Here is a 14,628-nt window from a genome sequence, read left to right as displayed (position 1 = left end):
GAACAGACTCAAACAGCTAACTATGCCTCCCAGAGCAGACCTGTTGTTCACCAGCCCATCCGTCATTGGTCAGAAGAATCAGAATCCTCTCCAGGGGTTCTCCTCCTTCCCTCTTACTTTATGGACAAATCATTCTGGGAAAAGGAAGTTAGGCAAGAAACCTAGGGAACAATTGAGCAGCTATAATTCTTTCTTTGCTTAAGAAACAAAAACAGATTCAATGTTAATTTGCTAAACTGCTTTGGGGAAGAAGATAATCAAATGAGTAGAAATGCAATACATATTTCATTTCTATAGTGCCTTTCCCAGCAAGAGAGAACACTTCCCATCATCCTGGAGTATTAAAAGCAAACCCTCTGCTAAAAAAAAAAAAAAAAAAAGAGGAGCCAAAACAGATGTTTCAACCTGTAGCCCCTAAAAAAAGAAAGGAAGGAGCTCTTCACTTTGTGAGGCTATCAAAAGGGAGGTGATCTGAATGCTGCATGTACATGGAAACAAGCAGGGGAAGGAGATGACTGGCATGGTATAGAGGCCCAATTCAGGCAGAGAAGAAAGGGAAAGGGTTGGCATTTCAAATCTTAGCTCCAAATAATTGAAGCACAATAGGAATTCGTAAAGCAGCAGCAATGAGGGTTCCAGGGAATAATGAAGCATGAAGCAAAATGACAGATAATAGAGATGGAATGATCCGATTACCAAGAGCAGGCTCACAAACTGATTAGAGTGGGGATGGAATGCCAAGGCACTGAGCTGTGCTCTGGCTATGTGCCCCTGGACTGGGGTTCGGAGGCTTTATAATCTAGCCCCAGCTCTACCCCTAATCTACAGTATAACCAAGAAGAAATACTTTGACACCTGAGTCCCAACATCTCCCAAATGGAAAACACAGCCACTTCCCCCCAGAAATTCTCTGGGGATTTTAAAGTCATAAAAGAGAAGTTCTATGGAAAAGTTGCTCCCCTTTCTACTGCACCCCCAGACAAAATTCCATGTCTATAGTGAATTCTCCAAGGACCATGGAAGGTGACCCAAAAATCTTCTCAACTTGACTCACTAATGCAAGCTCTATCTTCTTGGTCAACAGATCCACCTTTTTGAGAAGAACTTTCTAAGCCTAAAGACACCTTTTTGTCATAGTACAGGGGTGCCATTGAAAGAGGGGGGGCTTGAAAGAGACAATGCAAGGCCGGCATGTTACCAAAGTTCATAAGTTGCAGATGGGTAACTATGAGTTATTTGGTGATAGCTACGATTTTTCTCCCTGGATTATTTAGTTTTGCAGTCCCTGCTTCCAGGAAACAGAATCTGAAGAATAGGGGCTACCCAGAGACAACAGAGTTGACTAAACTAGTACATATGTCCATAAATTTGCAGGTATCACTATAACCTAAGTCATTCCCAACCAAACCAGATACACATTATTCTTTGATTACCCAGTTTTAAAATGACCTAATTCTCATCTTTACACAAGCATGGTTGACAAGACATGGCAAGTATATTAATTATGTACATATGCATTTTTATATTAAGTATATGAAAGTCAGAGGCTGAACTCCGACTGATATCCACTATAGCAGCCTAGTAGTAAATGTTTTCAGTGAAAAAGGTAAATTCTAAGAGTTGTTGCTTTGAATATAGAATCATACAAGACACAGTGTGTGTGTTCATTATGTTTTCTTGATTCAGACTTTATGTGTTCATGCTTAGCTTTCTTTAAGTAAATAGAAAAATGCAGATTAATGCAGAAAAAGAAAGAGGAGAAAATCTGGGGATGACACTGCTCTTTACAAAAATATTTATTTTTTACTTAATACCCTTTTGAGTGGCACAATTGTTTAAAAAGCTAAATCACTGAAAAATGTAGTTATATAATTCATTACACATTAACCTTTTCCAAAAGATTGTCTTGCATAAAGTGAATACACATGCACATATAGCCACATTTTACTAGGCCAAAATTGCTTAAAAAATTAACTCCCAATTATCCAACATTATGAAAAGAATCAGAATACAGATTTTTTAAACAATAGCCATGTTTTTTTATTTTTAGATTTTTTTAAGATTTTATGATTTTCCAGGAACAGATATTACTGATTAAATTTCACTTTAATGAATAATAATTCTAGGTGAGCCATGGAGAAGGTGGTTCTAAGGGTGGCTCAGGCTTGGAATAAGGGAAAATGGACTAGGGAATAGAATATGGATGGATATGGATCATTGCTAGAATGGATATGACATAACTAGATAATAGAGAGTTGAGGACATATTCTCTAGTAAGAGAGCTGCTTAGGTAATCCACCTACCAAGACTAGGGAATTTCTATGAAAAGACCTTGCTCTTAGAATCATTGTTCTTCCCTTATGCTTTTTTTCCAAGTATAATTTGAGGGAGGGCAGCAGGGTTTCTTGGATGGTAGTGGACAGGGATTCTTGGGTGGTAGTAGACACGGGTATATTTCTGAAACAGAAATTCTTATAATATTCTTATAATGGAACGTTCCTTTATTAAAAACAAATTTCTTGGATTCTAGTCTTAGTTTTGCTAATCTCAAATAAGGTGAATTTGTACACTTTGAGTCTCAGTTTCCTTAACTGAAAAATGATTCCTGGCACATTGTAGGCACTTAATAAATATTTTTGAATGATTAGTAGTCCATCTCTTTCTATACACAGACAGACATGCACACACACACACACATACCATATAGAATAATTGGTTTTACAAATCAATTTACATTAAACTTTCAAAAACTTTCTTCTACTTGAAGTAAAATACAGTAACGCATACACAAGGTGTACATTTACACTCTCACACACATATCTATTGTATAAGACCTAAATTGTTACATGTATCTCAGTTATCCACAATGAGAAAAAGGATCAAACCATGACTATACATGGTTAACGAGAAAAATAAGAGTGAGAACAAGAGAGAGAAGAAAGAACTTAGGTTTCTACATGGATATTCATTTGAAATGATTAATATCCCATTCAATTGTAGATTGGAATACTTGGCGTTGATAAGCTATAGTTTAAGGTAAACCTCAGAACCCACCATAATTTTATATTTATGAATATCTATTACTTGTTTTCCATCTCAATCAGAATGTGTATTTATACTGAATAAGTTAATGAGGTATTTATGCTTCATGTTTGCCTTGGACTTAAAATAAGTTCAAAACATTAAAAAAAAGAAAATATGCATTTCTAGTTAGGTCAAATCTATTTAGAAGTTATACTGAAAAGTGGACTGAGGATCAAAGCCAGGACCTTAAAGGAAATATTAGCTGGAACATAAAAGGCAAAGAGCAAAAAGGGATTTCTTCCGAGTTCTTTGACAAGATCTTTCCTGACACTTTGCGATCCTAGAGAGGTGCCATGTAAATATTGCTCTTTGTCCAGTTAGCGTGATGTCATGTGTTTGCAGTAGACATAGCTGGAGAGACTTCCAGGAAGAAGGGGCATCTCTTCTTGATTCCCACATGTTTTTCTCCCCTGGCCTCTGCATCAGTTGACATCTCACAGGGCTTCAGGCCAGTGGTGCTCACCCCCTAAGGAATTTCAGGGGCACCCTGCACATCTCAGCAAGGTCTACCAGCAATCTAGCTGGAGCAAATCTCAGTGGTGCTCCAGTGATTGACTTAATTTCACCAGTGCCCAGAGGGTGACCTCCCAAGAAGTGTCAGAAGCACCCCAATGGCAGCTTTCCAGAAGTCCCTACAGTGCCTGAACACGCAGCTTCCTAATAAGCTTTGATTGGTTACCCCAGTGGGTGGTTTACTGCTCGCTGACCCCAGTCTGTGAAACCTCAGCAAACTTCTGTGCCATCCATTGTGCCATCGCCAAACCCACTCTGATGAGCTCCAAATCACAGCCTTAGGTGGGGAGCCTTTTCCACATATGTTCCTTCCTCTGATACTCTTCCCTCACCTCTAAATGGAACGACTACTCCCTTTATCCACCATTCTTCTATTCATTAGGGTTCTCTTTACCCATAAGTAGTTAATCCTTTGTAGTTCCCCTAAGTAGTTAATAGTTATTTATACTAAACTCTCCCTATTCTAACTATTGTGTCCTAAATGGACCCCAACTGGCATAGAATGGAACTGTGCATGGTACCAGGAGATAGATTCACAAAGGTAGGATCTGGGGATCAGTTTGGTTGTAGCTTTGGGCTTGAGTACAATGCAGAGCTCCTTGTCAATGGGAAATGGGATGCTAGCAGCCTATAACATGCAGTTGGATAAATAACAAGCATTACTTTTGGTCAATGGTGTTGAAGAGCCAACCAGGAAATACGTACCCTGGAAACCCAAGTGGTTGCTGACTTAATGGAAGCTGTTCTCTACACCATTGCTGGGCGTGTCACAGCCGCAAAGGAGAAGAAAGCACACTGAAGCCAGGAAGAGAAGCCCTTCCTCCTGCAGCGTCTCTCCATAACCCTCTTCTGACAAAACTGAACACTGTGTCAGCCGGCAAAGGACAAATATTAATAAAATCCTGTTCTAGTATTATACATGCACATGCTAAGAGTGGCTTGAGAGCTGAGAAGCAAGAAGCTGATCAGTGGCACACCTTGTAAAAAGAGGAATGGAGAAAAACAAAGATGAGGAATAGTGTGAAAGCTGCCATGGGCGGTGCTCCCGCCTGGTGCTAGAATGTGCTATGCACTCCACATGTATGCTTCTCGGTTAATCTCACAAGAATGCTATGAGGTCATTTTTCCCTGCTTCCAACTTAAATTCCAACAGTACAGAAAAAAAATATGAAAACTCTTATCAATATCAAAAACCAAGACTGACAGCTGGAATCTGTGAGGATTTCCTCCTGATTTCAAAATGTATTGGAGTTGAATTGAGAAACGTCATTGGAAGCTAAAGCATGCATATTTTTTTTCCTGAGGCGGGGGGGGGGGGAAGCAAGTAAGGAATAAAGCCATGCTAAAAGGAGAGAGGGAAAGGGTCATTCTTTCTTCATTCTCTGGCTTCTCTTGAGACCAGCAAACTGGGCACTGCTTTTCAGGGGTCACAGATCTGTTTTTTATCCCTTAGTCCTCATCAGTACCACCCTTCCGTTACTGACTTCAAGACTTCAGGTCAGAGAGTATGAGGGTCTTGGTCCAGTGGGGTAGGAGAGAGGGGAGGGGGTGAGGGAGAACCACTGGCAAAGGCCATGGAATCCTAGAAGATAAATGTCCCAAAGGTAAAAATACTACAGGGTCCTAAAGATACTAGAGGCTTGAGGGCCATGAAAGAAATTTTCAGGATAAACAGGGCCATGTAGCAATATGCCCTGGGCTCATTGGCAATGAAGATACCAAAATGTTAAAATAAATGAAAGGCAAGTATTTACCAAATAAATAAAACAGAAGGAAAGCAGAGATGGAAATTTAAATTCCAGACAAGGTAGAATACAAAGCCAAAAGCATTTAACAGAGCAAAAGGGTTGGCACAAGGTATGATCCTAACGAAGATAAAAGAGTCACAAGCAGTTATGCACCTAATTCTGTAACATCAAATTATAAAAAGCCAGAACTCTTTGAAATACAAAGAAAAGTAAAGGAATCACAGTTGTTTGGGAGATTACACTGCAACCTGTTATGGAGAAAGTAGATGGAAAAATCAGTAAGACAGAAAGTGCAAATGTTGCAAAGAAAGGAGTGGTCAGAAGTTTCAACCATTGTAATCAGCCCATGCCCTGGAGAAGGAGATGAGTCAATGCTGGGGGATCTGCTCTATCTATCATTGGGTAGGGGTAGAGAAGTTACGATCAGTGTTTCCATTACATTACGCTCATGTAACTAGAAGAACAAAATTCTGTTGTAGGAGAAATCACATACCCATCAGCAATTCTTGCCTATTAGTAAATTCTTCTAAACTTGACTGTGTGAATTTCCAAAGTAGATATTAAGAGTCCTGATTAGAGTCCTGATTAATTGGAAGCTAATCCACTCATTTAGGCAAAGTAACCTATCAGTGCCTGGAGTATATCTCGGACACACTCCAAATCCCATTGCATTAATCACAAAAGTGGTTCCCACTTCCTAAAGCTATCAACATAATCCTGGCATGGTTGGGGGGTCTGCCTGATTCTCCAACTCCTGGGATGCTGTGGCAGGTCATGCTGGACCTTTCCCTAAGTAGGCTAGAGCTAGAAACAGCCACAGAGTAGAAGTGAACTGAGCTCTAATTGAGCACCAGTGGCCAAAACCAGGAACACAAAACTTGGTTTTCAAGACTAATGGTTCATTATCAGTAGACTAAGCTCAAAGGGTCATAAACTGGTAGCCATCATAGCAGAAAAAGAAACAAGATGAAAAGAGAGGTCAAAGCTAAAGGATCCAAGGTAAGGATCCCAAACATCACTAGAGAGCCAGACAGGTTTATTGGTCTTCAGCTGAGATTCTGTGGGCCAGTCGGGCTGGTTTAAAGATGCAGAGTTGTAGGAGGGACAGGCCATTGGTCATTAATGGTTAAATACAGAATGGATAATACATCCTCTACTGCCAGGCATCTGTCAGCTCCCCTTGCCCATTTTAGTATTAATGGAATTCAGGTCATAAGGGGTAAGAATGAGGTAGCCAGGAATCCCTCTCACTATGCCCAGAATTTGAGAGTTTCATATTATGATCTATCTGCATCTACAACTGGGATTCATATAAAGATACAAAAACCCTTCTATTTTTTGAGAGTACATAGGGATTCAGATTTTAAAACTGTTCACAAAGAAAATATACGAAATCTATTAGGTTAACTGTGTATCAAAATTTACTATATTGCACTGATTTGCTGGCTGAAGGGAAGCCAATTTGCATGGCTCCTGTCAGTCACATGTGGTTTGGAAATGCTTGTGCATTCCAGATACACTCTGTGTAAACTGGAGAATCATATTCTATTTCTACTGGTTTGCATGCATGCATATAAACTTGTTTTTCCCACAGCGCGAAATGAAAATAAGTGAACGAGCAGCAGTGATCACAATTAATCAACTTCTTTGTCAGAACTTCACAGCTGTGACGGTGAGGGGAATTCTTGTCCCTCAGGTCTAGAGAGGCCATGACTCCCACTTCTTCTGGGTTTCTTGTTCAGTTCTGTTCCACCCAGCATTTAGAGATAAAGTCTGTTACTATCATTCAGCACAGCTTCTGACACCTACCACGTGCCAGACCCTCTGCTGGGTACTGAAAGATACCGCATGGAATTTCCACTAGAGAGAGTTCAGAGCTTAGCGGAAAAGAACAACGAGTAAACAAACAGCTACCACCCGAAATGACAGCTGTTTCTGCAGATTGTGGGTTATGTACAATGCCCTATGGAAACAGGAAAGGAGTTTGCCAAGATTTCACAGAAGAAGGTGAATCCTGATGGTGAAGTGTGAGTTGAAGTGAAGAAGGGCTGGAAGGCACTCAAGAAAGTAGGAACATAATGTGCAAAGACATGAAACTCATCAAGAACACATGTCTCAAGGACCTGAAAGAAATTCTGTATGGCTTGAGGCCAGAGGTACAGCCAGTAGAGAAAATCATTTGAAAAAAACCTGGGAGAGAGAGGCAGTAATTCTAGTAAACAATGTTATTTTAATAGTCTACATTCCTGTGTTAATATTTGAAGATGTTTGCTCAGTAAGAATACTTAAGAGCTTCAGACAAACTAACTAATGTTACAACGTCCAACATCCAGACTCTATTCCTTATTGCTTTTCTCTTTTTAGCATTTACAACAACACCTGGCACACAATTGGCACTCAATTAACAAACTGTTATTACTGTATGTGGTAGATGGCCTCAAACATGGCTCCTAGTGATTCATGCCCTTCCCCTTGAGTATAGGCTGGACTTATTGACGCATTTCTAATGAAAAGAATACGCCAGAAGTAATGGATTGTCACTTCCAACATTATGTTATAAAAAGGCTGTAACTTTTTTATGGTCTCCTGTAGCTTTTGGGTGGTGTCCTACGTACTCACCCTCTCTGGCTCTTTCTCTCTCTTGGATCGTTAGCTGCTGTATCACAGGATGATCAGACAGCTCACAGAGAAGCCAACGTGGTAAGGAACTGAACCACGCCCATGTAAGCATGCCTGCTGCTAGTACCAATGTGAGTGAGCCCAGCCGCAGATCTTCTGAGGCCTGCCAATCACCACATGGGTGAGCTTGGAAGTGAAATTGCCAGCTCCACTTGAGCCTTAGGTTATGGTAGCTTTGGTCAACAGCTTGATGGCAACCTCATAAGAGACTCTGAGCCAGAAGCACCCAGTTAAGTTGCACCCAAATTCCTCACTCATGGAAACTGTGAAAGCCACTAAATTTGCTATAATTTGCTACACCGCAAAAGATAGCTGATACACTACACACTACTGTCTACTCCTAGTCCCTAATCAAAGCTTGGGCATGGTGGTATCAGAGCTCCCATTTGGTGATGGAACACTGCCTGGCAGCTTTTGTGACTGGGATCCCAGTCGCCTGACACCTCACTCCTTGAGGGAACAAACTCTGTTACCTATAGTCCCACTCCATTGATTAGACCACTCATAGTGAGTGAGTTTAGCCCAACAGTAGCACACACCATTGTACGGCCCGCTCCCTCCCACCTTCGGGCCTCCTTGGGCACACCAACACTATAAAGTGCAGTCCCTCTACTAGCTGAGCCAGAGGGTCCAGGAAACCTCTGTCTAGATGATGACAATCACAGATGTCCACAGAAAGATGTATGTAGATAATATATTCCTGATTTCCATGTGTAACTCTAATTGATTATATGACATGCCTTGAAAACTAATTATGAAACTTGCTGTATACACTGTCCAGGTGGGAACAAGTGGAAAAATATACATTGCTTAGGGAACATTGAGTTTTTGGCAGAGAATATTTGGCAGTTTCAATAACCATGTTGACTTGAAGTATATGTAAAAAAGATTTTAAGACCTTGTAAAGATGTTAAATATTTACATAAAAAATTATTCTTAGCTAAGGAAAGAAGAGCAAAATATAAAACCCAAGTGTGCCTTCTATGAGTTGTTCTTTACTTGTTTCTTATGTCTTCTTAGTAGTTTTTAGACCCACTTTTTAGTTAGTGATTAAGCACCCACTGAAAACAAAATGCTATATATGAAAATGTTAGGAGTACATCACAACCAGAAGAAAAAGAAAGGGGAAAAAAAGGAGAAAGGGGACTCTACCTCTGTCCCTGATGATTTTGCCCCTCAGGCTCTGGGACGCACTTATTGAGAGCTGAAGGGCTTATGTGGGAGGATGTCCTTAGAGCCACCGCTGAGATGCCCACCAATGGGGATGAGAAATTCAGCAGCACTGAGGTGGTACGGTGGGAGAGGACATTCAGGGGATGGGTCACGTTGATAACCAGTGGGTTATGCTGGCATGACAGCTCATAGGTTCCTAAAAAGAAATAAGGAGATGAAAAATACTGTAAGCCATTCATATAGCTCCATGTTCCCATATCTAGCATTCCTTTTATTTTCTCAAGCTGCGTACTGTAGGCAAGGTCCCAAACAATATCAGAGACAGACGCCCAGCTGACTCCAGGGTCTACTGGATCATCCTCTAGTGACCCCAAAAGGATCACTGTCAGACTCACCAAGGGAGTGGTTGTTCCCACTGACATCGGTCAGGTGAACAGTCACGGTCGGCTGCTGATGTTGCCTCAGTCCTGGGCCATCAGACGTCAAGAAAATGAAAACTGCCGTGGCCACTCCTGGTCTACTGAAACACACCTAGGCGTAAGCACATATACGCGTGAGTCATCATTTCCACCGGGCTATCAAGGCATGTGTCACACTATTTTTACACTTCTCAGTCCCCCATTTTTAACGTAAGAGCTCCCTTCTCCTTTGCTTTTGAGAAAAATATGGAGTAGGCATAGAAAGATAGCTGAAGTCACACCAAAAATCAAAATTAGATGAAAAAAAGATAACTCTCAGCTACTGAGCTTTTCATCTTTTTCTGAGGTTTTGTTTTGTTTTTTACCTCAACTGTTCCTTTTTTCACTTGGACCTGTCTTTCTTTAAATTTCTCAAGAAGATCACTGAAAGAGATCATTGTTGGAGACAAGAAATCACTGCATAGCCAGCCAATCTTATCTCCAAAGTGGGAAGAAGAGGACAAGAGTCACCAAGCTAACATTCCGTTGTGAACTGTCATAGTTCAGAACATAGCTCATTCTTCCCCATCTTTCTTTCTTCCCTCTAAACATTTTATCTGAACCTCTCACTTAGTATGTGGACCATGACAGGAGACGCAACTGTAGTGTCTCTTGTTTCTGAGACTAGAAGCCGCGAAACTGTTTATTCTCATGCATTTCTACTGGTGCCCCAAGAATATATATACCCTACCCTACCCATGGCTGAAAAATAAGCCAACACCGAGGGACAGGAAATTCAGTTATTTATAAGCAATATCTCTAGGTGCTCAGGCTTACTAACAGTAAAAGAGTCTTTCAAAGCAAACTATGGGAGTTTTGTCCCTGGAAATCCTTTAATAAAAAAGAAGACATCTTCAAGACAGGGAGATGACCTGGAGAGCTTATTTCCCACACTGAAATTACTCGATGTAGTAATTCTAGTTTTGCTTTACACCCTTTAGCTCAATATTACTCTCATTTCCGTTCAGAGTAAATCTCTACCTTACCTGGTATTACGCGGTTGCTACATTATCAGATTCTGGAGCTGGACCTTACAATGTTCTCTGTGCCTTTCTGTAGCTTTTTATCTGGTTCTGAGGGTGACGAAGCTCCAGGAAAACTATCCCCAGGGTTAAAGAAGGGTGCATCTAATGGGAGGGACCTCTTCTAAAAATGGAGAGGAGAAGGGTAAAACATGTTTTCCATTTTACCAAGAATTCTTCCTTGTGTGCAGGCTGATTTTTCCTGAGTCTTGGTGGTGTGTTTATAGAGTGTCCGTTTGCACTGCTGGCTTAATTAGGGTGATTTTATTATTTGCAGTGGTCAATGCAACACAGCTCTCCCTTCTTCCTCTCCCCCTTTGAGGGAAAGACCAGCCACACTCTCTTTTTACAGTGTCTTTTTCCCCTCATTTCCCCTCTTTGAAGTAATAAATATTCCTTTATAACTGAAGAAATATCCAGACCCATAGGTTACGGCTTGCAATACGAGGTCCTTTGTCCCTGACTGGATGAGGGCTAGACATGAAACATACCATAAGGTAACCAAGAGCCTAACGCAAAGCCCTCAACTGCAGCAGCAAAGGACATCAAAGTCCCTTGGGAACTCCCACAACCTCTTCCTTTTCCTACACCACAAAAGAGACCTGAGTACTGGAAGAAAGTTCTGGGGTGTTTCCTGAGCCAGGAACAGACGGAGTCCAAACAAGTACATGGTGGCTTTACCCCGGTAGGCCTCAGACTTGAAGAGTGGGGTGGGTTCAACAAGGAACAGGAGCCCTCAGTCTTCCCACCTTCTGTTGGACCCCAAAATAGACACCACCCACCTGAAACTAATTAGGAGGGGTCACTCTTATGATGGTGTGGATTTCTCTGTCCTGAGGGCCCATGCCCAAAACCTCCAGCTCATTTTGCATCTCCTGGCAACGTGCCTCCTTGCTCTAAGGGTCTTTGAACTAAATCCCTTTGAGCCTTACAGCCTGCTCCTGGTGGCAGCGTCTCTGTGCCTTGATCTGTGGGAAAGCCTATGCCGGGATTTCTAGGCCATGGCTTAAGCAGGAAACCACAGGTAAGACTCACAAAAGAAACACAGGCCCAAGAATATTGGGAAACACAAAGCAAAAAGAGACAAGGGTTTGATCAAGGTACAGGACGCCGAGTCTGTAGCATTTTCTCTCACAGTGACACAGGAGACGTCACCGAACTTTGTTCTCAGCCGAATTACCAAATATGCCCCACAACAGCAACCAGATACAAAGAAAGTATGAACTCTCATATGACTTTTGGAGCCTCTAAAGCAGAGACTAATTTGAATCCACACATATGTGCATAGCCAATCTGAGCCAGGGTGAAAAGAACCAAGTAAGTTCACCATTCTGGAGAGAGTGTTGGCCAGGCAGAAACCTCGGTTTGACTCTTAGCTCCATCTCTACTGACTGGTTAAGGCCGAGGAATCCATCCCTCCTCTCTGAGCCTGGGGATCCTATTTTGCACATCTGAAACACAGACATACTAACGATTTCGTGAAGCTAGTATGAGGATTAAATGAAATCAGTGAAAGCACATAGGACAGTGCCCATCATCTAGTAAGAATTCAATGTTCATAAATTAATTCACAAAATAATTCTTATTTCCAAAGAGCAATATTTTTTAAATTTTGTTTACACTTCAGGAAGACATGGGTGAAGAATAAAATTCAAAAATTAAACACAAACTGTATATTTTGGTGTACAGAGAATTATGCTCTTCTAAAACCTATATGGTAAAAAACTTCACCTATGCTGTTTTAAATCGGCGTTTGTAGAAATGTGAATTTGTATTCCAGGTTCTACATCTAGAGACATTGGCAATACCCAAGGCTTTTGGTATACAATATAGCTTTAGTTTATAAATGTACTCTATGAAAAATATATTTTACATACGTAACTCTTTTAACAGATTTCCAGAAAATTCAGTTCAATATGTGTTCATCAAAAACCTACTTTTGTTGTACATATACAGACAAAAAAAACTTCTAAAATTGACGGTATAATTAGAATGCTGAGTTTATTCCTTAAACAAAGGTGATTATTTTTATTGAAGTATAATTAACAGTGTTACATTAGTTTCCAGTATACAACTGGATTCTACAATTCTATGCACCACTCAGTGCTCACCACAATAAGTGTAGTCACTGTCACCAGACAACATCTTTACAATCTTATTGACTACACCCCCTATGCTGTACTTTTCATCTCTGTGACTTACTTTGTAACTGGAGGTTTGTACCTCTTACTGCCCTTTATCCATTTCACCCGTCCCCTCACTCACCTCCCCTCAGGCAACCATCTGTTTGTTCTTTGTATTTAAGAGTCTGGTTTTTTAGTTTGTCTTTTTCTTTGTTTGTTCATTTGTTTTGTTTCTTAAATTCCACATAAGGTATTTGTCTTTGACTGGCTTATTTCACTTAGCATTAAACCCTCTAGCTCTATCCATGTTGTTGCAAATGGCAAGATTGCATTCTTTTTTATGACTGAGTAATAGTCCATCATATATCTCTATCTCTATCATCTATCTATCTATCTATCTATCTATCTACCACATCTTCTTTATCTGTTCATCTATTGATGGACACGGGTTGTTTCCACATCTTGGCTATTGTAAATAATGCTGCTATAAACACAGGGTTGCATATATTTTTTGGGTGTTTTGCTGTTGTTGTTGTTGTTTTGCTTTTGATCAAAGTAGTTATTTATTTATTTACTTTGGATTTTATTTTTTAAATTTTTTTTAATTTTTATTTTTTTATTACGTTATGTTAGTCACTATACAGTACCATTAGTTTTTGAGGCAGTGTTTTCATTTCTTTTGGGTAAATACCCAGTAGTGGAATTACTGGATTGTATGATATTTCTATTTTTAATTTTTTGAGGAAACTCCATACTGTTTCCCACAGTGTCTGTATCAATTTGCATTCCCACTAACAGTGCACGAGGGTTCCTTTTTCTCTACATCCTCGCCAACACTTGTTATTTCTTACCTTTTTGATTCTAGCCATTCTGACAGGTGTGAGGTGATATCTCATTGTGTTTCTGATTTGCATTTCCTTGATGATGAGTGATGCTGAGCATCTAAGATGACATTTTCAAAAGTTATTCTTCCCACAGCTAAATCACAGCTATTTTGATCTAATATTACAGCCCACACTATTTTCACTTTACACAAAACACACCATGAATTTTATGTTCCTGGATATAAAAGATAGTTATCAGCTAGAACAGAGACTTGTAAACATGAAGTGCTAGTTATTAAACCCATGCCACTTTTGCCACTACAGTGTGACACTTCTCTCATTGACACACCAAATGCACTATGTGAATAGCTTCCCCTTCAGGACAGAGCATCAAACGCACCTCCTGGGGTACTACTCAGATCTGAAATGAGCAGCAGGCATGCTCCAAGAGAAACAGTCAAGGTGCTAAGAGGTCAAGGGGAGTGTTAGCTTCATGTGCCATGTTTTATTATTTGTTTTAACAGGGAGATTGCATTCATGTATTACATTGGCAATATAAAATTAATTTGAACTTGGCTCTTATGAAGAAAAAGTATAGATAGATGTTAGAAAGGAGACAGAATCTTTTAGAAAAGCAAGTGATTCTCAGGACCGAGGAATGGTCTCAAGACAGAGGATTGCCAGTGAAATTAGCTTAGTGAATCCATTGCAAAACACTGTGAAAAGAGAAATACAGATTGGAGAAATAGATAAACAGACAGACAGATAGATACTGACTGACATACAGATGTGGAAAACCAGTCCACCACACTCAATGGCTTTTTTATCCAAAGCCTGCACATTAACTACTGGATGGAACTTTTGGCCACTGGTGAGGGATAAGATTGAAAGAATGTTTCCCTAGTGAAGAACTGTTTGGGCTTAAGAAATCCCTCTTCAATCTGCCTATGGGGTACAGACACACTCACTGAATATACTCCCAAACCAAGTATTTCAACTTCCAG

At 40.3% G+C, this 14,628-nt stretch overlaps 1 protein-coding gene across 3 annotated transcripts in view; it reads right to left on the bottom strand.

The window, feature by feature from the left end:
• Window positions 1–14,628, bottom strand: part of PAPPA2 (pappalysin 2) — a 258,494-nt gene that overhangs the window by 91,305 nt on the left and 152,561 nt on the right. For all 3 annotated transcript variants that reach the window (XM_019801273.2, XM_019801274.2, XM_019801275.2), the window contains 2 exons: window positions 9,593–9,728; window positions 9,177–9,393 (listed from right to left, as the gene is read on the bottom strand). In XM_019801273.2, the coding sequence (XP_019656832.2) occupies window positions 9,177–9,393; window positions 9,593–9,728 (353 nt within the window). The remainder of the gene's footprint in view (window positions 1–9,176; window positions 9,394–9,592; window positions 9,729–14,628) is intronic.

The sequence above is a fragment of the Ailuropoda melanoleuca genome, chromosome 8, assembly GCF_002007445.2.
Source record: "Ailuropoda melanoleuca isolate Jingjing chromosome 8, ASM200744v2, whole genome shotgun sequence".
Taxonomy (NCBI): Eukaryota; Metazoa; Chordata; class Mammalia; order Carnivora; family Ursidae; genus Ailuropoda; species Ailuropoda melanoleuca.
The sequence above is the reverse complement of the archived record's forward strand: the minus strand, read 5'-3'. Positions and strand labels throughout refer to the sequence as shown.